We start from the raw sequence: 25806 nt of genomic DNA on the forward strand, positions 1-25806 counted from the left end.
ACAGAGCCTGATGTGGGGCTCGAACCCATGAGCTGTGAGATCATGACCTGAGCCAAAGTCGGACACTCCACTGACTGAGCCACCCAGGTGCCCCTGAATGTAACAATTCTTAAACTATTTTATGTGCAATATAGGATGAGGGTAATAAGTAAATGTGTTGTTGCTGTTTGAAAACAAGTTTCTCACTGTTAACAAAGGCAGACACAAATATGAAATGGGGAAGGCAACAAGGAATACTGAGGAATTGGATTGGATTGTAGGTATCAGTATTAATGATTTCTTAAGTGAAAAAAATATATATATCTATTCCCTTCTTCCTCACTTCTGCCTACTGAGAGGGCCTAAAAGCAGTAATACCCCAGTATCAATAAACACACTTAGTTCTAAGGTCTTAGCTTCTAAATGCCATTTTCCAGTAAAAAAACACAAAAGAAAACAAGGCTTTGGAGAATTTGTTGACTCCAGGGTAGGAGTAACAAATGTACAAAACAAGCTTGGAAAATTATTGTGCCACAAAAGGAAGTGCTCAACATGCAGGTCAAAGGGAGCCAGGTGAAGCTAGCCAAATCTGATGCTTTGAGCTTCAAAATAAATAAGGATGGGGAAGAAGAGAACAATATCCCATGCAGAAGTTCAAATAAAATATGTAAATACACTAATGGAAAGGGAGGTTAACAACCAGAAATGTGCATTGTGCACAGTGACTTCCAAGGAGTACAGTATGGAAAGGGGGAAAAAGACTAATTTTACTGTGGAGAGATGTGTAAATGCTGCTTTAGGCAGTGATCAAGTTTAACATACACGATCATAAATTATGTTCGTAGTATTACCCCTGTTATGATGTGATGAAAGTGACACTTTACCTCAAAACCCCATGCCCCAGTCTAATCATGAGAAAAACATCAGATAAATTCCAGCAGAAAGGCATCCTACAAGATACCTGACCAGTTTTCCTCAAAATTGTCAAGGTCACCAAAAACAAATAGAGTCTGAGAAACTGACACACGGCCAAGAGGAGCCTAAGGAGAAATGCCAACTGCATGTAATATGGTGTCTTGGAAGGGATTGTGCAAAGGAAAGGGAATTAGGTAACAACTAAAGAAATCTAAATAACTATGGACTGTAATTAATGTTAATGTATCAATATTGATTCACTAATTATAACAATGTATAATAGTAATATAAGAGGTTAATAATAGTGGAAACTGTGTGCGTGTGTGTGTGTGTGTGTGTGTGTGTGTGTGTGTGTGGTTGGGAGGGTACAGTACATGGGAACTTTGTACTATATATACTCAGTTTTTCTAAGGATCCAGAACTGTCCTAAAAATTATCTAATATAACTAACCAGCTAATTAAATAAGTAAAAGACAGCAATGGATTATTACTTCTTGAACAAAAAGGAATGCATAAATTCATGCTGATAGTAAACAAGGAGAGCTCTTCTTTATAAAAAGCAGAATCACCTGTAGTAAAGGTGGAGCGCTTGAAGGAGTTAGGGGTAAAAAAATCTATAGTTTGTAACCGTCATTGTAAAGATCAGTTGCAGCAAGGATCTTCAGTGGAGGTTGAATCATAGGTAGAGTTTGATTCGGAGAAAGATATTTGCTTGATGTCAAAGTGTCTCTTCATAGACTGCCTATTAGTTGCCAGTGGTAAGATACACAGTGGAGAACCTGGAAAACACCTTGATAGGGTGATAAAGACTAATGTCAACTTATGGTGGACAGACAGACATCCTGAACCTCCATACACAATATCCTGAGACAGACACAACTTCACTTAAGTGGTTGTTTTCGCAGAGAATGCATAACTGGAATCTAATTACGAGGAAACATCGAAGGTCGACGTAGGAATTTGTATTTGAGGAAGATTGTTTTTTTTTTTGTTTTTTTTGTTTTGTTTTTTTTTTAGAGATAAATAGCATTTATTTATTTTTGAGAGACAGAGCATGAGTGGGAGAGGGGCAGAGAGAGGGAGACACAGAATCCGAAGCAGGCTCCAGGCCCCGAGCTGTCAGCACAGAGCCCGACACAGGGCTCGAACCCATGAACCATGAGATCACGACCCGAGCCGAAGTCAGACACGCAACTGACTGAGCCACCCAGGCGCCCCAGATCATAGAGATAAATAATAGGTTGCCAAATATTATTTTGAGGAAGATTGTTTATAAGGGGATGGATTGCTTTGGTCATAAGCATAAGCCCTCTTGATCATAAAGCTGTTAAATAATTAAATGCAAATATTCCAGACTATGATTTTAACTATTATATTTATAAATTAAAACATTATCACAACAGAAAGATTTATTTAAACACGAAGACATTAGCAGTTTCACTTGTAGTGGCAGGAAAGAATACAGGGAAGGGAGCGGGCCCAGAGTGTGGGGTGGTAGCGGAAAGAGAGAAAGGGCTCTTGGCTGAGGATTGCCAAATTGTTCATTTAAAAAATAATTATTTCTAATTTAACAGACACACAGCACTTACTTTTCAACAGGTGCTGTTCTAAGCGCTTGTTACAAATTGATTTTTAACGGGCAATTCAGTAATTGGCCTTTGTTTCTCAAAACACAACATAGTTACGATACTAAATAATTTTCTCTTACGCACTTAAGGCTCTGCTGCAGTGATTGTCTCCATGGATAGAAGAACGTGAACTTAAAATTACTGAGTGGTTTTTCGTAGAAATGCCGGCAACCCTACTTGGCGGTAACAAAGGTTGAGGCCCCTTTGAAAAGCCTGATTGATGGTCTCCTAGAAAGTCTCAAAAGCATTGCGCTGAGAGCGGCCTATGTATCTGGGATGCCAGGCACTCACGTTCTCTTTTCCTTTACGGATGAATTCCAGAGTAGGGTCACTGCCGTTTTCAGCCCAAGTTGACAAGTCTAAATCACTTCCCCGCTCCAGATCTGGGAACTAGTTAGGGTTTACGTTTGTCACAGCTAGTGTGTCTCTCACGCAATGAATTCTGGGAGACCAAGTCTCCGAGCGCCGAGTTTACCAGGCCCGGTGCGAACGCTGGACTTCAGTTCCCACAATGCCGAGCGCAAATCCGTAATTCCTGCCGGGGCAACAGCGCGGTGGCCGCCATCTTGCGTACGGCGGTGCAGCTTGCCCAGATGCTGAGGGCTTGGGGTTTAGTTCCTCTCTGCTTTGGGGCGGTGTTTGCGCGTTGCTTTTACCTTTTCAGATGTTCGTGTCTTTGTAGACGAGGATTTTATTGGGAGGTAAAAGTCAATGCAGAGCTGTAGTGTAAGGTGAGTAAACACCCCATTTTAAGTAAGGGTGGGGTAGTGACGGTGACGTTTGTCTTTTTTTGGGGGGGGGGGGGGTGGCTCTCGTCTGCTCTTGGCTGGACCCTTTTGATTAGCCCGGAGTGCACCTTTGAGCCTCGGAGATCTCTTGAATTTCTGACAACCCGAGCAGCCTCCATTGGGACAAAGACCCCGGCTGACGCACTTTTGCCCGGGCTGCCCTCTTTAGAGGTCAGGAGGCCATGGGACTCAGGTTGTGTATAGGCCACGCCGTGTTAATGCAACCGCTTGTTGTTCTTTGAGACTTTTATGATATTTCGAATGAGGAAATGAGAAGCGGAATGATGGCCGGAGGCGCTTGGAAGGGGGGCCGTTTCCAAAAGGACGGCGTTCTTTGCAGTTGTATCATCTTCAGTCTCTGTAGGCCTACCTGTATCGTTTAGTTCGTCTTTTTTGCCCCTTTTCCTCTCTGTTAGAGGAACACCAGAGAGAGGGCAGAATGAAGAAGTATGTAAAACGGGCTTTGGGATCGCACTTTTGAGGGTCCCTAAGTAATTTCAGGGGAAGCAGAATTTATCTTTGAGATTGACCAAGCATGTGGAAAAGATCAGCGCTTTGATTTGGGGAGTTGCCAGATTCCTAAACGTAATGTGACATGTTTGAGTCACTCTTAGTGCAACTGAAGTTTGTTTGTTTATTTATTTTTCTTTTAAATTAATGCAGTACAGCCGGTTGGAAACCACTTTTACACTAACAGGAATAGGGTCTGTAAAGTCTGGCGTTTCAGGTAACCTAACATTTGATGGCTAAGGAGACGCTGAGGTTTGAGAGCTGGATCCATTTACTCCCAAAGATGTAGTGATTTTAAACAGTAAGGGTTTAAAATGCCATTTATCACACCATTTTGGAAATGTGTCAGTTTGGCTGGCAGATTTACTCTCCATCTTAGTACACAGTTGTGTATATCATCAAATATATATTACTGATTTAATTTTCCAAACTTAAGTTCTTTAAGTTCAGAAATGCATCATTTCCATTAAAGGTGAGATATACCTTTTTTTTAAAAAAAAGATAACTTACTTACCTTCAGTGAGACTTACCCCCCCCCCCCAAATCATTATAACAATACTTAAATAGTAAGTAGTTATAAAATGACAACTTGGTAAGTTTTGTATTTTGGGAAAATGTTACCATTAATTGTGTATATCACACATTCAAATGTCTTTTCTGTTTTCGTGTTTCTGAAAAACTTTTGTTTAGATTTTTAAAATATTAGCTAATAATTATGTGCTTTATTTGTTCCCCAGATGCCTTATGGTGAAATTGAAGCAAAATCCTTGGATCATGGTGAAGAACTAACAAGTGAACCATGCTATAAAAAATTGAAGTCAGCTGAAGAGGCTTATGTTTTTTCCCACCATGGTAGTGCTGATTTTCACAGAATCCAAGAGAAAACTGGGAATGATTGGGTTCCTGTGACGGTTGTTGATGTCAGAGGACATAGTTATCCTCAGGAGGACAAAATCAAAGCTACAGACTCGCCGAAACCTGTGCGTGATGAGGTGCCTGGTAATAATAGACCAGATGTTATCGAATCCATTGATGCACAGATTTTACAGGATACAGGTCCTCCATTGGTATCCACAGATGATGAGATATATAGCACAAGTAAAGCATTTATAGGACCCATTTACAAACCGCCTGAGAAGAGGAAATGTAATGAAGGGAGGAATCAGTCAGGCACTATCAATGGTATAGCTGACAAAGGACGAGAAACGAAACAGAAATTTAACTCCAAAGAATCAGAGCTTGACAATGAATTATTCCAGTTTTACAAAGAAATTGAAGAGCTTGAAAATGAAAAAGATGATTTGGAAGGAAGTTGGAAAGAACCTGAACCCTCTGAGGAACAAGTTACTGCCTGTCATCAGGGCCATGATAATGATCTGTTAAAATCTGAAGAAGGAAAGAAAAGAGATATTAGTAATGTTCTTCAGTCACATTGTAGTTATCCACAGCACGTGGGAAACGAGCCAGGCAAATATCCTTGTAATGGACAAGTAATACCTGCATTTTGTGATGATGCGTTTACTTCCTTCAGGCCTGAATGGCAGTCAGTACATTCTTTTATAGTACCCCCCCGGTCCTCCTCTTCCCAGTTTTAACTATCATTTAAATATTCAAAGATTCGATGCTCCACCAAATCCACCATCAAATATTTTCCATGCCCAAGATGGTTCTCAGTTTCAAAATGGGTATTATGTAAATGGTTGTCACGTTAACTGGAACTGTTTGACTTTTGATCAGAACAATGACTATATTGATTGTAGTGAGAACACCAGTAGAGATCATTCCTCTACAAATGGCTACAGTGTGCAGGATGGATATGTGAGTAATGGTTTCTATGAAACCAGTGAAGGATGTTGGAAAGATACTTCTATGGACAACCATCATGGAACACACAGGCTTATGAACCAGCAGTTTCAAGAGGAAAAGTTAAATAAATTGCAGAAACTACTTATTCTTTTAAGAGGGTTGCCTGGTTCTGGGAAAACAACGTTGTCTCGGTGAGTAAAGGATACCAAGTAAATACTTGGTAATTCGTTACTTAAAAATCATAGATGATAGTTGTAATCAATGACAAATGCTTTCATGTTTCTAGCAGAAAAATTTTAATTTGTTACACTTGAGAATGGTATCTGATGGTGTAAATATTTAAAAGGATGTTTCCTGATGGAGTAAAGGAGAATTGGCATGTAAAGATTCTGCTGAGGGTTTTAAAAATAGATACACCATTGTATAATTATGACAGTGATGTAAGTAAATGCTATTTGAGAACTGTATTAGCCTTCCCTTTTTAAGTCAGATTCAAGAAGAGCTGGACTCAGGCTTTTGATTTCATTTTTTCAAACTTTATGGCCTTGGACAAGTTTTGCTATTTGTTAATAGAATGAGTAATACTTATTTTCCTGAAATAATTGTGAGAAGTAAATGAGATAACCCAAGGAAAGAAGGTGTGGGTGTGTTTTAAGCACTGTGCTGTGTTCATACCGTTGATTGACAGAGGGAACCTTTTGATTTCTTTACGTTTAAGGAGTCTGAGGTGAGCAGTACCTGAGTAAAATGGAGTTACAGCTGGTGATATATTATTGAATGACAAAATGTTTCAAATTCTTGTTTTTGTTTACATTTTTAAAAAAAGAATATTGATGCACTTGATTTCATTTGTGAAGTGAAAGCAGTTGTGAAAAATAACACAAAGAAAAGCAATACAAATTCTTTGCAGTTTTTGTAGGATGATTCAAGATGTATGCTAGGTAAGGAGAAAAAGAAAACTTGATGTCTTGGTGGTGAGGATAAAGAAGTCCAAAGAACCATTATATAAATGTTTTGTATTTTCTTGCAAAACAGTCTGAATAGAAGTTTCTTCAGAAGCAAGAAATTAAAGATTAAACTTATGGTACAGACATTTATTTTAAGCTAGATCGTAAGCTGTGATCTTTGTAAATGAATTTAAATTTAGGTCTTTGCATTTCTATGCCTTTTATTTTAATGAAGATTTTGTAGAGAAGATGAGATTTCAACTCTTTAGAAAGTACAGAAATTAAGGGTGAAGTCTCACGAACATGGGCAGTCTCCTAGATTTAGAATATAAGACCAGAAGAAAGAAACAGTTGCAATTTGGAAATTGTATGAAGGGATCTCCTAGCTAGGGTCACCTGACTATGCGTGGGTATAGAATAAATTGAAGAAAGAAAGATGAGATTTGAGATAACATTGGAGTATGTTGAAACCGAAGGTGAATAAGGTATGTGATAGAATTTCAAGGAGGAATAATTATAGTTGGAAATGATAGAGGTGATTATATATAATATGCATATTTGAGGAATTAGGTGTATAGGAGTGGATGTTATAGTAGTAACTACCATTTGTGTCATGATTTACAATTTACAGAGTACTTTCACATATAAAAATCTTGTAAGATTGGTTGTGTTATTTTCATTTCATAGAAGGAGCAGAGGCTTAAGAGAATAGGTTCAGGTTAAAGGGCTTAGGAGAAGTTACAAAACCTGGGACAAGATCAAACTATAGATATAAATGATAGCGTGTTTCTTCTCTGCTCCTTCACTTTAATATCTATTGCATGCAGGGCCCGATACCTGACTCCTGACTTTAAAAAGCTTATTTAAAAGAAGCAAGCGTATCTGTTTAGGTCACCACCTTTCTTTTTTTTATATAAATGTGTGTTTATTTACTTATTTTCTTTTAATTTTTTTAATTTAATGTTTTTATTTATTTTGAGAGAGAGAGAGAGAGCACAAGCAGGGGAGGGGCAGAGACAGAGAGGGAGACACAGAATCTGAAGCAGGCTCGGGGCTCTGAGCTGTCAGCACCGAGCCCGATGCGGGGTTTGAACTCACAAACTGCGAGATCGTGACCTGAGCTGAATGGGACACTTAACCGACTGAGACACCCAGGAGCCCCTAGGTCACCACTTTTTTTTTTTTTAATGTTTTTATTTATTTTTGAGAGAGAGACAGAGTGAGTGAGTGGGAGAGGGGCAGAGAGAAAAGGGGACAGAGGATCCAAAGTGGGCTCTGTGCTGACTGCAGAGAGCCCAGTGCAGGACTTGAACTCATGCACCGAACCACAAGATTATGACCAGAGCTGAAGTCAGATGCTTAACTGACTGAGCCACCTAGGTGCCCCCAAAATGGGCTTTGAAGAAAGAAAGGTATTCAAGTCCCCTTCTTCTTCATTTAGTCCTTGCCCACCTCTCCCATCTTCATGTCCTTCTATAGTTGGATTAGCACCTGCCCTCTATAGTAGGAGACAGAATACCTGTCCATTCATTGTTGTCAGTACTTATTCAAAGGTTCTTTTGAATGCCTCTGCCTTTTGAGGTTTTGGTTTGTCATCTCAGCCCTCAGTTATCCTTCTGAACTCGTGCAGTATTTGTCTTTACCAAATTTTTTATTTAATTGTTTACCCACAACTTTGCTAACAGATTTTAATGAAATAAGTTTTAGATTAAGTTCTAGCACAATTACAGATTTAAATATTTATGAATAAGCTAGTGCAAAACAGTTCATACCCCTTTGTAGGTACGTGGAAGTGCTAGCTCTTTGTCCTTTTAGGAAAACTTACGGTGCTTTGATTAAAGGTTTATTTCAGGCAGAATTCAACAATTTCTAGATGTGGAATTTGTTACCATTGTAATTGGCATCAGCCAAACAGAATCCTCTGGAGTCAGGGATTGGACACAGGACCATTTAGGGATCAAGCTTTGGGTGTCATTCCTAGGGGTGTGGACTATAGACCCTGTTCATACAAGGGAGGAAAGTTGAACCTAAGATATTTTAGGTAATATGCATTTCTTCTACTCTACTGGTTTCACTAATGATAGCGAATGTATTTTCAGAAATGGGCAACTAATTTCATTATTATATTAGCAAAATGTTGGGAGTTGATAAGAGATAAATACTGAAGCACTTTCAGAGAGGAGGAAAGATGATGTTACACTGCTGGTTTTGAAGATGGAGGAAGGGACCATATGGAGGTGGCCTTTAGAAGCTGGAAAATTTGGCGAGGATACAGATTCTCCTAAGGAGTCTCCAGGAGGGATGCCAGCCTACCCACATTTTGATTTTAGCACAGTGGAGCTGAATTCAGGCTTTTGACCTTCAGAACTATAATATAATACATGCTGTTTTAAGCCACCAAGTTTGTGGTAATTTGTTACAGCAGCCATAAGGAATTGTAGGGTTTTTTTTTTTTTTAAGTTTTTTAATTTATTTTGAGAGAGAGAGAGTGTGGGTGAGTGGGGGAATGGCAGAGAGAGAGAGAGAGAGAGAGAGAGAGGGAGGGAGAGAGAGGGAGAGGGGGAGAGGAAGAGAATGAATCCCTAGCAGGCTCCCTGCTGTCAGCATGGAGCCCAATGCGGGACTCAGTCCTATGGGAACTGTGAGCTCATTACCTGAGATGAAATTAAGAGTCCGACGCTTAAGCTTAACCAGGTGAGCCACCCAGGTGCCCCCAAGAAATTGCAGTTTAAAGAGAAATGGGAAGAGATTTTTTTTTTTTCTTCCTCCCTGCTTTTGGAGGAGATCTCAGTTTAAATTCCAGAGGAAAAGATTGACCTTTCCTTATGTAGGTATCTGGTTTTTTTTAAAGAAAAAAACTTTTTTTGATGTTTATTTTTGAGGGAGAGAGGGAGCGTGAGCAGGGCAGAGAGAGGAGACACAGAATCCGAAGCAGGCTCCAGGCTCCGAGCTGTCAGCACAGAGCCCCACGCGGGGCTTGAACTCACAAACCGTGAGATCATGACCTGAGCGGAAGTCGGACACCTAACCGACTGAGCTACCCAGGTGCCCCTAGTAGATACCTATTCTTAATTGAAAGAGTATTTAGAGAGTGAAGTGCCCCAGTGAAGTGGTTTGGGGATAAGGGTATGCAGGGCCACTCAGTAAATAAGGAGATAAAGCATTCATGAAATGTCAGTTCTACTCACATTTTTTTTGGAAAAATCACTTCTGGTCGTAAATGCACATGGATTATTAGAGAAAATAATGTATAGTTATTAGAAAATTTAAAAATAAATTATGAAAATTAACTCATAATAGGCCATTAGGGTTCCCAAAACAGTTAAGGAACGGGATTCACTTGTTCCTTACTTAAGTGAAGAATTATAAGCACAGACTGCTAGTTTTCTGTGGCTGTGTAACAAATTACCTTATTAAAAACAGTTAAAGCAACAAACATTTATCATCTCACAGTTTCTGAAGGACAGGAGTCTGGGTGCAGTTATCTGGGTGCCTCTGGGTCCAAGGTCTTTAACAATGCTATTGATTAAAGTGTTGGCTAGGGTTCTGTTCTGATCTGAAGGTTGGGGTGGATCTGCTTGGAACATCTCTACTGAGGTTGTTGACAAGGCTTAGTTCCTTATGAGCTGTTGGGTTGAAGGCTTCATTTAGTTGCTGGCTATAGGCTGGAGACCTCCCTTGGTTCTTTTCTCCTTGGGATGCTCTCCATTCACAGCTCGGATAAGAGAAGGGGAGCCAGCTTTGAGCCTAAAACATAAGTCACTTTTTTCTATAATCTAATCTCAGAAGGGACATTACATCAACCTTGCCATATTGTGTTAGAAGCTGTAGTCACTGACTCCCACCCACACTAAAGGGGAAGGGATTATAGGAGGGGGCGAATACCAGGAAGCAGGCCTCATTGTAAGCCATTGGTTTTGTCTCTGACACTGCTATGTAACTCCAGGAGTCTGATTTCTGAAGTCATTTTTTTTTCTGGATTTGTTTAATATCAAATTGGCAAAGTTGTCAGGAGAGTTAAATGGGGTCATAGATATACATAAAATGCTTGTCATATAGTAAGTTTTCAAAAAGATAGATATTCTGGAAAATACAAATCAAGTAGCCAGTGAGTTCATACCTGATTTTTTTTTATTAGATACTTGATTTTTCAGAGTTCTAAGTTTTGACATTTGGAGGATTCATTTTAACACCTTACTTAATGTGTGAAAGTTCTAATGGAATCTGACCATAAGAATTTTGAAAATGTTAATATTTTTAAGTAACTTATTTTTGGTTCAGATGGTTGATATGGCATCAAATATATCCAAATAGATTACAGGTAATTTTTTATATAAGTCCCCAAAATAAAGCTTCACAGTTTGAGGTAATTCAGGGAATTTTTAAAAGCTGCATGAATAGTCTGGGAGGAAAAAGTCTCTCTCCAAGCTAAAATTATTTGCTGTAATTATGATTTATATATTTAAGATGTTCTTCATAGAGGTTTATTCATGTTTGATGTTTACTTGGTTTAATGGTGTAAGTTGATTTGCTATCTCCTCCCCTCTCCACACCCCGCCACCTACCTTTTTTTGTGGTTAAAACATTTCTTGGGTACAAAAGCTATTATACGTTTGTCGTATGGTATTATTAATATCTGAAAAATCAGTGCTAATAAAAGAATGGAAAACAATGAAACAGGATGTCTAAGAAAGGTGGTATCAGTTTTCTGATACTGTTGAAAATAATTTGATATGATAAGGCTGATTATGGTCAAAATTATTTTTACATGATTGAGCTTTGGTTTGGAATGCTAATATTGTAGCATTTTTATATTCTGGGTTGTCTGTATAAACAAATAAGATGCCAATTATGTTAGATAGTATATTTTGGAAAAATCATGGTGACTTAAAAAAGAAATCCAACTCCAGCCTCGCAAATAACTAACCATTTAATTTCATTTGCTTTGTTTGAAGTAATTCGAACTATAGTTTCTATAATTGGAAATGCGTGTTTAAATTTTTTTATTTTTATATCTGCACTTTTATTTTTATTATAAAATGTACAAGCATACCTTGTTTTATTGTGCTTCATAGATACTGCGCTTTTTACAAATTAAAGGTTTGCAGTAACCCTGTGTCAAGAAAGTCTTTTGCTCCATTCTTCCAAAAGCATTTGTTCACTGAATGTCCTTATGTCACTTAGCAATTCTAAGAATATTTCAAACTTTTTTATTTTTAGTATATTTGTTATGGTAATCTGTGATTAGTCATCTTTGATGTTACTATTAAAAAAATTTTTTTATGTTTAATTTTGAAGGAGAGAGAGACACACACAGAGTGTGAGTGGGGGAGGGGCAGAGTGAGAGAGGGAGAGACAGACTCGGAAGCAGGCTCCAGGCTCTGAGCTGTCAGCACAAAACCAGATGCAGGGCTCCGGCTCATGAGCCGTGAGATCATGACCTGAGCCGAAGTCAGATGCTTAATTGACTGAGCCACCCAGACAACTCATATGTTACTATTATAATTGTTTTGGGGTGCCACGAACTGTGCCCATATAAGATAGGAAACTTAATTGATAAACATTGTATTCTGACTGCTCCACCAGCCTTTTGTTCCCCATCTCTCTCCCTATTTTCAGGCCTACTTATTCCCTGAGACACAACAATATTGAAATTAGGCCAGTGAGTTACCCTACAGTGGTCTCTAAGTGTTCCGAAAGGGAGAGTTGCACGTCTTACTTAAAATCATAAGCTGGAAGTGATTATGCTTAGTGAGGAAGGCATGCCAAAAGTCAAGATGGGCCAAAAGCCAGGCCTCTTGAGCCAAACAGGCAGCCAAATTGTGACTGCAAAGGAAAGGTTCTTGAAGGAAATTAAAAGTGCTACTCCACTGAGCACACAAATGATGATAAAGCAAAATAGCCTTGCTAGTATGGAGAAAGTTGGAGTAGTATGGATAATAGATCCAACCAGCCACAACATTCTCTTAAGCCAAAACCTAATCCAGAGTCCTCACTCTGCAGTTCTGTGAAGGCCAAGAGAGGTGAGGAAGCTACACAAAAGTGTGAAGCTAGCAGAGGTTGGTTCATGAAGTTTAAGGAAAGAAGCTGTCTCCATAACATAAAAGTACAAGGTGAAGCGGAAGTGCTGGTGTAGAAGCTGCAGCAAGATGTAGCTAATTAATGAAAATCTAGCTAAGATAATTAATGAAGGTGGGTGGCTACACTAAATGACAGATTTTCAGTGTAGACAAACATTCTTTTACTGGAATAAGTTGCCATCTAGGATTTTCATAGCTAGAGAGGAGAAGTCAGTGCCTTAGCTTCAAAAGACAGGCCGACTCTTTCTTGTTAAGGGCTAACACAGCTGGTGACTGGGTTGAAGGCAATAGTCATTTACTATTCTCAAAATCCTAGAGCCCTTAAAAATTATGCTAAATGCACTCTGCCTGAGCAGACAGCATGGATGACAGCATGTTTGTTTACAACATGGTTTACTGAATATTAGAAGCCCACTGTTGAGATCTATGGCTCAGAAAAAAAGATTCTTTTGAAATTATTACTGCTCACTGACTGTATACCTGGTTACCCAAGAGCTTTGGTGGAGATGTAGAACAGGATTAATGTTGTTTTCATGCCTGCTACCACAACATTCATCCTTCAGCCCGTGAATCAAGGAGTAATTTTGACTTTCAAGTCTTATTATTAAGAAATACATCTTGTAAGGCTGTAGTTGCCAAAAATAGTGATTCTTTGATCAAAGTAAGTTGAAAGTAAATTGAAAACCTCCTGGAAAGGATTCACCATTCTAGATGCCCTTAAGAATATTCATGATTAATGGGGTCAAAATATCTATATGAAGAGGAATTTGGAAGTTGATTCCAACCCTCATGGATAACTTTGATGGATTTAAGACTTCAGTGGAGAAGTCAACTGCAGATGTGGTAGAAAGAGCAAGAGAATTAGAATTAGAAGTGGAGCCTGAAGATGTAATTGAATTGCTGCAATCTCATGATAAAACTTTAACAGATGAGGTGTTTCTTATTATGGACAGCAAAGAAAGTGGTTTGTTAAGATGAAGTCCATTAGTGAAGATGCTGTGAACATTGTTGAAATAACAACAAAAGATTTAGAATATTCCATAAACTTAATTGTTAAAGCAGTGGCAGGTTTTGAGTGGATTAAATCTGATTTTCACAGAAGTTCTTTTGTGAGTAAAATGCTATCAAACAGCATCACGTTACAGAGAAATTGTTTACAAAAGGAAGAGTTGATACAAAATTGTCCAGTTTTAGAGAATTGCCACAGCCACCCAGCCTTCAGCCACCACCATCCTGATCAGTAGCAGCTATCAAGATTGAGGCAAGACCCTCCACCAGCAAAAAAGATTACGACTCACTGAAAGCTCAGATGATGGTTAGCATTTTTTAGCAATAAAATATTTTTGAATTAAGGTGTGTGTGTGTGTGTATATATATATATATATATATATATATATATATATATATATATGTATATGTATTGTTTTTTTAGTAATAACTTTTACATGCCCTGGGAAACCAAAAAATTAATTTGACTCCCTTTATTGTGGTGTAGAACTGAACCTGCAATATCTCTGAGGTATGCCTATTTACAGGTTTACAATAAGCTGAGGAAAGGAGGGATAGGTTTGTCTTAATAGTTGGAGTCCTTCCTATTCCTTTGATTTGGAGGTATGTGTTCTTGAATCATCCCATGACAATACTCTTATTTTCAATCCCTTCCACCACTTTCCACTCTCTTCCAGAAAAAATTATAAAATGATATCCACTTGCCTAATGGCTGAGAGGGAGGAGAGAAACAACAAAAAAAAAACTTCTATTATTGTTGGATCCAAATTATATTCACTGTTTTTTACCTTTTCTCAGCACCCCCCGCCCCAGTTTAATTCATGAGTCACTGGTTTGGGGAATTCTCTGACAATCCCAACACTAGTTAATCTCACTGTGCCTAGAAATTTAAGGTAGTATCATATTGTGAGAACAAAGTTTGATTATCATTGACTTATTTGAAGAGTGTGTTTTTTATTTAGTGCTTAGTAATTGACTTCATTTAGTAATTTAATCTCTTAGCAGATTTAAAGTTTGATTATACTTTGGAGGATTACATGTTATTTCACAACCTTAAGCCTCAAGCTATTTCTGACTTCCACTTTTAGGTCGTATGTATTTGTGCCTTGTGGAAATGAGTTTATCAAGGCTATCTTAGGTCAAATAAAGTTTTCCCCAGATGAATTGCTTAGGCTTATTTGCCTTTTAGGTTACTTGTTGCCCTAAATTTAGGCAATTTTAGAAACTATAAATACAAGTTCACACTCAAGTTAAAACATGGATAATAGTTAACATAATTTGGGGATTGGTTGAAGAATGTTTTTAAAAGTGGTGATACAAATGCCACCTACAAACGTTACTGGTTGTAATTGTATAGACTTAAGTGTGAAGTGATGTTTGAAATCTGAAATCTGCTCCCGTGCTATTATGTTTGCTATATATTTACAGGTAAGTACCAGAGATTCATTCCTGTGTGGCTTATTTTTGATGGTTATAAATTTTATAAATGGCACCTTATGATTTCTTTTATTAACAGAATTCTGCTTGGTCAGAGTCGTGATGGCATTGTGTTCAGCACTGATGACTATTTTCACCATCAAGATGGGTACAGGTATAATGTTAATCAACTTGGTGATGCCCATGACTGGAACCAGAACAGAGGTTTGTTTTGGGCCACGTCTTTGGGATGGAATATTTGACTAGGAGAAGACTAAGTTTTTATTCTCAACTTGACTTTTACCAGCAGAATGACTTTGGCAAGCCATTAAATAGCTTTGAGACCCAATTTTTTCATCTGTTAGAGGCAATGATAGTTATATTTGCCTTACTTGATCAAGGTTGTTATGAAATGAGAGAATTTAGAAAGGTATATTTTGTAAACTGTAAATAGTGTACCAGTATAGGCTGGCAAAATAGAGATGCGGGTTATTTTGATAACCTTTATTTTATACCTAAGGAATAAATTTCAAAGAACTCCTGAAACTGTTGTATATTCCCAAAAAGTATTTTTCTATGAATAATAGTAATGTTGTCTTCATATAATACCTTTGAATATTAAAAGTTTTTCACATTGACATTATTCTACAAAAAAAAAATCTACTTAATACATTTTTTAGAAGCACACCAGTCAGTCTTTTCTCTTTCTAGATTGGTGGTTCATAACATAGGCACACATATTTTTATTTGTAAAGTTTATCTTGAGAGAGAGAGGGAATGTGCGTGCACATGTGAGCTGGGGGAGAGGATGGGCAGACGGAGAGGGAGAGAGAGAATCCCAAGCAGGCTTTGCACTGTCTGTACAGAGCTCGTAGAGGGGCTTGATCCCATGAACCTGAGCCAAAATCAAGAGTCAGAAGCTTAACTGACTGAGCCACCCAGGCACCCCTCCTAGGGACTTAAAAAAAAAAAAACTTATGAGTTAATGTTAGCTCCACAGATTGTGGTTTAGTTGGCCTGGAGTGGATCTGAGCACTGGTATCCAGATGCTAGATACCAGATAACTAGAAAGTTATCCAGATATTCTGATGTTGCAGTCAAGATTGAAAACTTTTGATCTAGAACTAGTAAGGGCTTACATTATAAGTTAATTTCTTTTTAAAAAGATGAAGAATGCATTGATGATTCAACATTGTTTCTATTTTTATTTTTTTTAAGTTTATTTAGAGAGAGTGAGCAGGAGAGGGAGGGGGAGAGAGAGAAAGAGAGAGAAAATCCCAAGCAGGCTCCACACTGTCAGCATGGAGCCTGATGCAGAGTTCCATCTCATGAACCATGAGTTCATGACCTGAGCCGAAATCAAGGGTCCGACACTCAACTGGTTGAGCACCCAGGTGCCCCACAAATTGTTTTTTATTATGAAAAATTTAAACCTAGAGTAGAGAGATTACAATGAACACCATACATCCATCACTCGGAATTATTATTAGTTATTGAGATTTTGCCTTTATTGGCTTTATCCTTTTTGTTTTACCACCCCCCCCCAACTTTTATTTGCTAAGGTTTTTAAAGTACACTGCAGACATCATATTTTATGCACTTCAAATTAACTTTTTCTTAATGGCATCTTAATTGCAATGCCATCATCACACTTAAAAAAACAATTTCTTGACATACTCACCCTGTAATGAAATTTTCCCTGTTGTCGTAAGTATTTCTTTACGGTTGTTCTCTTTGAATCAGGGTACAAGCTAGTTCCTCGCAGTACATTTGGTTTTATGTTTCATTTAATTACGTTAATCTGTATCCTCTTTCATACCTTCTTTTTGTCTTCGTAACATTAATTTGTTGTAGAACTTGGTTATTTGTCCTACAGAATGTCCCATATTTTGTAGTTGTCTGCTTCCTTGTGGTAACTATTTAACCTGTTCTTTCTCCTGTATTTAAATAGAGGTTAGTTCTAGACAGGAGGATTTGTTAGGTTTATGTATGTATGTATGTATGTATGTATGTAACCATATGTCTAGTTGTCCCAATTTTAGTGATGCTAAGATTGATTAGTAGCTTCAAAGGGGCAGCCTACTCCATTATCAAGTTCTCCATCAACCTTATATCTAATGGTTTTATCCAATAGTGAATTGTTTCCTTACTGAAACATTTTCCTTAATGAAGCCAGTATACCTTTGGTGGACTGTGAAATTTGTGTGGAACATTTTTTTCTCTTTGCAGTACTGGTCTAGAATATTACATTAAAATGTTTATGTCATGTGAGTTATACTTGCTGAACAAAGAATAGTGCTTAAAGTGCTGGTTTTATTATCAGTATAACATGTTTTCAAGGTAATGATAACTAACAGTCATGACTTAACTTAGGACTAAATTTCTCTTTTTAACAGATGTTTATTGAATATTTTTATTTTTTTAAGTTTATTTTGTGTGTGTGTGTGTGTGTGTGAGAGAGAGAGAGAGAGAGAGAGAGAGAGAGAGAGAGAATGAATCACAAGCAGGCTCCAGGCACCTAGCAAGGAGTAAGAACACTGACTAAGAGCCTGTGCATGTATGGGGAAGGGGCAGAGAGAGAGACAGAAAATCTGAAGCAGGCTGTGCACAGAGAGCCTGATGCGGGGCTCATGCGGGGCTCATGAGATCATGGCCTGAGCCGAAGGCTTAACTGACTGAGCCACCCAGGCACCCCTATTGAATACTTTTTTCTTTTAATGTTTATTTATTTTGAGAGAGAAAGAGAGGTGGGAGGGGCAGAGAGAGAAGGAGAGAGAATCCCAAGCAGGCTCTATGCTGTAGCACTGTAGCACAGAGCCCAGTGTGGGGCCCAAGTCCACGAACCATGAAATCATGACCTGAGCTGAAGTCAAGAGTCAGACCCTTAACCGACTGAGCCACCCAGGCACCCCCTTATTGAATACTTTTAAATGCCAGGTACCATTCTGGGAATATCTGTCTGCTTCATGTGTGTGTTATTAGAAGACTCTAAATTCATGTTAGATTGTCTGTAAATTAAAAACCTCTCCAAGGTGTCATTACTGTTTCTTAAAATATGGTGGTTATTTTGTTTATGACTCTCATTATTTGGGTATTCAAACATTGTTTACTTAGGAACTGTTTTTTCCTGGAGTGTACTGAAATGTTGTATTACATGATGCCTTTTCATTGAAAGAGGATAATCTTCCCATTCTTGAAACCAGAGATTTAATTTGGTTATTAAGCTCCTCTTCTGGAATGTAACTCCTTGGAGGTGATAGCCTAACTATTAGACATTTAAGATAATTAGTTTAGTAAGTTTTTTTTTTTTTAATGAAAGATTTGATCACTGTTTATGATTCGGGATAGAGCAATGGGAGATGATAGCATTTTGGTAGGCTATTTATGACCCAAATTCAAAATTTCTTTTGTTAGTTAGAGACATCTTCTTTCCAAATATGTATTCCACGACAGTCATTACTACTTAACCTTTGGAATTGTTTGTCCTTAGACATCTGTATAAATGTTTTCATTATGTAGAACTTAATGTTTTGAATTCTAAGCACCAACAAAACTTCCATAGCATTGCCTTTCGCCTCAGCCTTTTAAATTTTATTGTAGGTTCTTAATTACGTTTCTTGTCTGTTTACACTTGGGGTATGCACACTCTTGTCATTAACAGTGGCTCACTGTGGCTGTGATTCTTACCCCATGGGGAAGAGATGGCAAAGGGATAGGGAGATGTAGTTTAGAAAAGTTCCATGTGATCTCAGCTCCTAATTCGAGAATTCTAGTCCTAAGAAATATTTACAAAGTCAGTTAACTGGTATTTAGCTACTTGGTATATAAAGTTTTGCTGGCAAGTAATAATATATCCATAGCATTCTTTAAAAAAAAAAAAAACCAAATCCCTAAGTTTCTTATTTCAAAGGCATTATTTGTAATTATAGAACATTGGGAAATATAGATAAAGATAAGCATAGATTGCTTATATTCCCGTTACCCTCAGATGCCCACTTTTGATATTTAGTAACTCTCCCTGGATCTCTGTATTTTGACCAAAATAAAGTCATACTTACATACTATGTTATAATTTGCCATTTTTAGTTACCAGTTTTCATCTTGCCATGTCAGTAAATGTTCACCTCTTTTCATAGTCAGACTGTATTCAGTGTTTCCTCTAAATGAAAGCTCTAGACTGAAGGCTTCCTTAGCTGTAAGTTCAACAAAATGTTTCCCCCAAATGTTCTTTACCGTTAGTTTGTCAAAACCAGTATCCGGTCTAGAGAATACACATTGTCCGTGGTTATGTCTCTTAATTCCCTTTTAATAAATGTGGAGTCCTTTTTTTCATGGCACTGACTCAAGAGGTTGCATAATTTTAGTTTTAAGTACAGAGATATAGAAAATTTCTTAATGTGAATGTTTACATTTTATTTTGTATATTTTAACCTAATAGTTCTCTGGTTTTTGTTTTTGTTTTTTAAATTTATTTTTTATTTCAGCAAAACAAGCTATCAATCAAGGGAGATCTCCAGTTATAATAGACAACACTAATACACAAGCTTGGGAAATGAAACCATATGTGGAAATGGTAAATATAAGATATGAGAGAATTTTAATATTTTATCCTGTCAGTTTTTTCATATTCTGAAATTTTGGTTGCTTTGATATGTATTATATACACATTTGTCCCTATTTTATAAAGAGGTGTATTCATTTACTTAGTTTTTAAAACCTGGGAATAGTACTTATAAAGAAATATGTTCATCTTGTTAGTTTTGCCTGGACTTGAGGATAGTAATTTGAAATTGTCCAGTTAAGTTGTCTTAGTATATTTATAGAGCATGTTATTTAAAAGTAGAATTTTTCTTGGTAGAGCAAATTTAGAAGTATTGTCTAAATGAAACTCCTAATTATCTGCCTTCTTTTTTACTTTAAGAAGTATTCTCTGGGTTTTTGTTTTCTTCCTTTCCTTTGTGTAGGCCATAGGAAAAGGATACAGAGTAGAGTTTCATGAACCTGAAACTTGGTGGAAATTTGATCCTGAAGAATTAGAAAAGTAAGGCACTCGAATTGTTTTTGAATCCTTATCTTTGAAAACATTTTTTGAATCTTTCTCTTTTTTTCTTTCTTCTTTACACAATTGCTTCACTAGCTTTTGCTTGTCTTATGTTTGCTGCTTGTGAATAGGGACTACTCACTTTCTGTTAAGAGAAGCATTGACTTCAAGGCTTCTTGGGGCACCTTCCCTTGGTAGATTTTATTAAATTTTCCTTATTAAGTGTGTTACTTTTTCTTATGTGAATTCCTACCACTGTTTCATAGTTTATTGAATGCTAGTGGAGATCCAGAATACTTTCAAGAAAAAGTTAGAACTTTTCCTCTGGTGTTTAGTGCCACTTATCTGCAATACCCTTCAGACTTCTCTTCCCATTTTAGCTCCCATCACCTTTTTACCTGGGGTTTTCGGCTTGCTCTCTCGTTTTCATCTTTACTACTACAGATTCATAATCCCATAACCAAGATCCTTGTAATCAGTATGTTTTAGAATTCGGGTTTGGGTTATTTTTGTTTGTTTTTTCAAGAAAGGTGATATAGTGCGTATATGCAATCATCATACGCTGAGCAGAGTTTGGGGCAGCATGTCATAATCACAGATCTTAATTTTTCTGTGGCAAATCATGACTAGTCCTGTAATTAGATAAGAAAGGTTCTGCATAATCTAATGTTTGTTGTACTGCCAGATGAGTACAGGTTTGATTAGATTTTGCTGCCATCTGAGTCAACATAAGACTGAGTTTTCAGAGCATTGTCAGTTTCAAAATTTGTGGTGAGGGATTGTGGATTTCAACCCTGGCCTTCCATTTGTGTTTACCTTGATCTCTCTCCCCTCATGTCACTGGTTTTCCTATGACTCTTTTTCTTTCTTTGTTTTTTATTTCCTCTCCCTGCTTTTGGTAACAACTTCGAAATATAATTCACATACCTTACAATTTACATATTAAAAGTGTACAATTCATGGTTCTCAGTGCAGTGGACTCTTGAACAATGAAAGGGATAGAGGTGCTGACCCCTGGTATAGTTGAAAATCCACAGATAATGGAAGTTTGATTCCATTTTTGATAATGACTTTTGATCCCCCCCCCCCCCCCAAACTACTTATAGCCTGCTGCCTTACTGGTAACATAAACACCTAATTAACACCTATTTTGTATGTTATATATATTAGAGAAAAGTGTTATTAAGAAAGTCATAAGGAAGAGAAAGTACACTTACAGTACTGCACTGTATTTACTGAAAAGCCATATGTACATGGATCTGCACAATTCAAACCTGTGTTGGTCAAGGGTCAACTGTATATTCACAGAATTGTGCAGCCATCGCTTCCTTTTTTTAAAAAAACAGTTTTTTTTTTCCCCACCTCAGCTTGCCCTCTTCCAGCTTAACACTATTATTCTGTGTATGATCTTCAGCTAATTTCTTTTCCCCTTACCTTTTATTCATTTGGTTACCCCTTTTCCCTTTCTGATTTGCATACTGTGATCATATGTAGATAAAACTGATAGATTTATTAATATTCAGTATTGTTTGCTTGCTTCTCTGTGTGTATTTCACCTCAAGTAGAAGAGACAAGTTTAAGAACTAAAGCTGTTTGGGTTATGCAGAATAAAAGGATGAAATACAAATACAGTTAGGCTTCATTAACATTTGAGGACTGTTGAAATTTATTAGAATTCTTAATATAATTGACTTTATAAAATAAAGTGAGCTTAATTGATGTCTAGTATAGACAGATTTTTTTTGGTAAGTTGATTGAATTACCAATTCTGACATCTTGTGGATTTAGTTATATCTTGCCATTTCAACCTCATCCTTCCCCTCTGGCCCTTTTTTTTTGGTCTTCTAGTCCTTTTTTGCTTTCTCTTCTCATCTTGACCATAATAGCAATAGTTTTAAAGCATAAACATTTCCTTTGTGTCCCTTTTCTGGGAAAAATTAGTTAACATTAGTAAATCTAGAACTATAACCTTAAATGTAAAATGTGTTCTTGTGTGTTTTGCCATATCCAAGTCAAGTTATAGAAAACTACAAGGGTAAAATGTTAAAAGTTTTTTGAGGGTCAAGAGTAATTTTTAAACCACTTTTTGTTGTTGTAATTAAACTCACAAAATTATGTAAAATGTAAATATACAACTTAACAAATTTCCTGTAAGGTAAATATTCATTTAACCTTACCCACATTATAAGAATATTATTAACACCTCACAAGTTCTTCCAATTCCTTTTCCTAGTAACAATTTTCCTGGTAATTACTTCCCTTTCTTTAATGCATCTTACTGTTTTCTTTTTTTTTTTAATGCATCTTTTTTCTAAAACACCTTTTGCCTAACACCATGGTTTAATGCTTTTTTCAAATTTTATATAAATAAAATACAATGTATATTCATTGTGTCTAATTTCTGTTACTCAACATTTTGTTTTGTAAAATACGTCCAAGTTGTTTTATCTCTAATAATAATTTGGTGTTGATAATAAATTATAAAAATACAGTAGGAAGTGTCCTAAAATAACTTAAAAAGTGATAAATATTCATAAGACTTTTGTAAGTCCTAGAGGTCCACTCAATTCCTCTATAATTCCCAAAACATTGTCTTATAATCTTTGATTTGTTATTAGAAGCCAGGGGGGAGATTAACTCCATGGTTCAGCAAATTGGTAGTTAGTTCCGTGTGAAGAAGATACTATCTTTTAACATTTTGTTGTGATTTATGGTGTCTTTCAGTATTTTTAAAATATTGTTAAAATTTTTGAGAGCCAGTATAAATTTTTTTTGTCCAAAATGTATGTGAATGAGGTATATTTTTTAGTGTTTATTTGTAAAATATAATTTAGAATCTGTACTTTGTTACCCTAAAGAATTGAATCCTTTTCTTTTTTGGTAGGAGGAATAAACATGGTGTATCTCGAAAGAAGATTGCTCAGATGTTGGATCGTTACGAATACGAAATGTCCATCTCTATTGTAATGAATTCAGTGGAACCGCCACACAAAAGCACACAAAGACCTCCTCCTTCACAGGGGAGACAGAGGTGGGGAGGATCTCTAGGCTCACCTAATCAAGTCTGTGTTACAAATAATCATTAAGTTGGCTATTTTCAGCTAACACATTTGTTGCTTGCCCTTGAAAAAAATTAGTGAGCCTATGTTGAAGTTTAAATAGTTTCAAATAAAAAAAGACTACGTTGTCCCACAAGGGATGTTCCCAGCAAGTTGTTTAAATCCTAAAGTGTAAATAAAAATTATATAAAATGGTTTTTTAAATGTTTTTATAGTTTTTTTGTTGTAATTCCCTTGGTTATTATGAAAATATCTGAGTAGTGTGGGTAGGACCTAGAATGGTTTTTCTACAACTGAATTTTAAACTAATTTTACCTATTTTGTAGATAATGTTGAACAGTTTTATAGCTCATATCTAAATCTAACTTTGCATAAAATGCTAGTAATTTTCCTTAACTACCTTTCCTACATTTAAATATGTAAGAAATACTAACTTTTTATAGGCACCTCAGTTGATTCCCCTATTCAGTACACAGGTAAAATTATGTTTCTGCAGATTCGTCTGTGTGACAAAAATATTTATAAGCTAATTAGAGCATATTGCTTAAATTCTCCATTAAATACTATATAGCAGTAGGTATGTCAACCACCTGGGTGGTTTTCTCCACAATATACATATTCATAATATATCATATACATATTCATCACTCTTCTCAAACCATTGCCCTGCCCCTTCACACTCCCCAATTCTGGAGTGGATAAATAGGGAAATCACTGTATATTTAGAAAAAGCTCTTCAGGTTATTCTGATAATAAATCATTTTTCTCTAATTTAACACAGTATAATTCTAATATTAAAATTTTTTGGACAGGTCCTTAGCATTAATTGTAAGAAGATTTGTCCTGTAGGATATTTTATTTCTTCTAGTTTTAATTTTTCTGTAGGCCAACTGTATGTCTCACTGGAGAGTTTTCTTTGTTAGATTGTGTTCTGTCACTTAAAATTTAAAACCTGAGATGGAGTTCATTTCAGAGATTTTGTAATTCATCCTAATCTTTGATTTGCTCTTTTTTTAGGAAAAAACCCCAGCTAATTACATGCTTTTTAAAAAATAATGTTTTGATCCTTCAAATGTTTTACATGGTCCATTAACTGACTCCTAAACCAGCCCATCCTGAACCTAATAATCTGCCTTTATATGTTGTTTAAAACCATTTGCTGTTCTTTTCAACTTTACTTTAAATGTTACCCCACATCTATATATTACTTTTTAAGTAATACTAAGTGCAAGGCACAAAACTAAATATAGCACTCTCAACAAGGTCTGTTTTACATTGCCTTTTGTGAGATAAGAATATGATTTCTATTTATTTGTACTATTCAGTGCTGGTTACATTTGAATATTATCTTGCTCTATTTTGTTTAACACGTGTGTTTGTATGTATTTGTTCATCTTAACTAAATGTGATATAGTAGGAATATGCTAACCCATGTTTTGTGTGTAAATGTATATATATTTATATATATATACACATTTTCTTCATCCAGTATTTTCACGTATTTTTTTTTTATTTAAGGGTAACACTTCTTAGTATTTGGGCTTGCGTTTCCCATTATTTTATTTATCATGTAAGTTAGCACATTTTGAGAATAGTACAGAAGAATTTAATTTGGGGACAGATGAAAAATCTGTTAGATATATATACTATGTGTTCCTTTCCTTCTGTCTTTATAAAACTGTTGAGAGGAATAGTGCTGTGAATCTATAGATTTTGATTAATAGATGCTTAATATCTGTTAAGCACATTTTCAAGGAATTAGAGAATTGCCTTTGAAGGATTAATGTTATAAGGAAGTATGTTCATGTTAGTAGCCTGAAATAAATTTCCAGATTTTATAATGGATCAATTTCATCTTTTGGTACTTCTGAGTACTTAAATAATCAGGTAGAGATCATTAATCATTGCTGATTTTTTAAATCATAGATCCTTATTGAGGCAGGAGAATTAAATTCTGAAAGACTTTGAGGTTTTTTTTTTTTTTAAAGACAAAATTAATTTAATAGTTCCACCAAGCATATTAAATCAGTAGTTCCCCCCTTAGCATTCTGGCTAATTTTTTTATTATTTGAACAATAACAGAACGAGCTATGAATATGCAATAAAAGATACCATAGTCACTATTAGAAGTCATTGCTTTGATGTTAAAAATCTATAAAAATATGAAATTTACTGATTAAATATTTTCATCAAAATTTCTCTTCTATTCAGATACTCTTTTTTTTTTTTTTTTTTTAATTCAGTTATATTCTTAATGGAATAGCCCCCGGTTGCTATGCTATGAGTAGTAGGTCTCTATCCCAAAGAATAAAGGAGGCATTGGTCCTATTTAAATAAGGTAAAATACATTTAGTTACACAGAATGCAGCTTTGTTTTTTGATAGGCTTGGTGTAAAAATACTTTTCCTTTTAATAAGCAGATTTGTAATTTTCTATATGTCATAATCCTGCTAACAAAAATACTTATGTGGTAATTCAGTCGAAATTCTGGTACTGCTTTTTAGGTAGGTAATCTTTATTTTCCGTGTTCACGTTTTCAAAAGAAATGTTAACTTTTTAATATTTTATGTCTGTTTTAAAGTAAGATTGTTTACAAAAGATTGGGTTGTGTTCTGTTGGAGCAATAGGG

At 36.2% G+C, this 25806-nt stretch overlaps 1 protein-coding gene across 1 annotated transcript in view; it reads left to right on the forward strand.

Annotated features, from left to right (window-relative positions):
* Window positions 1-3070: 3070 nt before the first annotated feature.
* N4BP2L2 (NEDD4 binding protein 2 like 2) overlaps window positions 3071-25806 on the forward strand; it is a 72946-nt gene continuing 50210 nt past the window's right edge. Inside the window, 7 exon segments of the mRNA XM_019447817.2 lie at window positions 3071-3253; window positions 4558-5385; window positions 5387-5817; window positions 15178-15302; window positions 19562-19650; window positions 20042-20118; window positions 23003-23149. Of these exon segments, the coding sequence (XP_019303362.2) occupies window positions 4558-5385; window positions 5387-5817; window positions 15178-15302; window positions 19562-19650; window positions 20042-20118; window positions 23003-23149 (1697 nt within the window). The 5' untranslated portion in view covers window positions 3071-3253.

This window comes from Panthera pardus, unplaced genomic scaffold (genome assembly GCF_024362965.1).
Source record: "Panthera pardus isolate Hobbes unplaced genomic scaffold, ASM2436296v1 HiC_scaffold_1, whole genome shotgun sequence".
Classification (NCBI taxonomy): domain Eukaryota; kingdom Metazoa; phylum Chordata; class Mammalia; order Carnivora; family Felidae; genus Panthera; species Panthera pardus.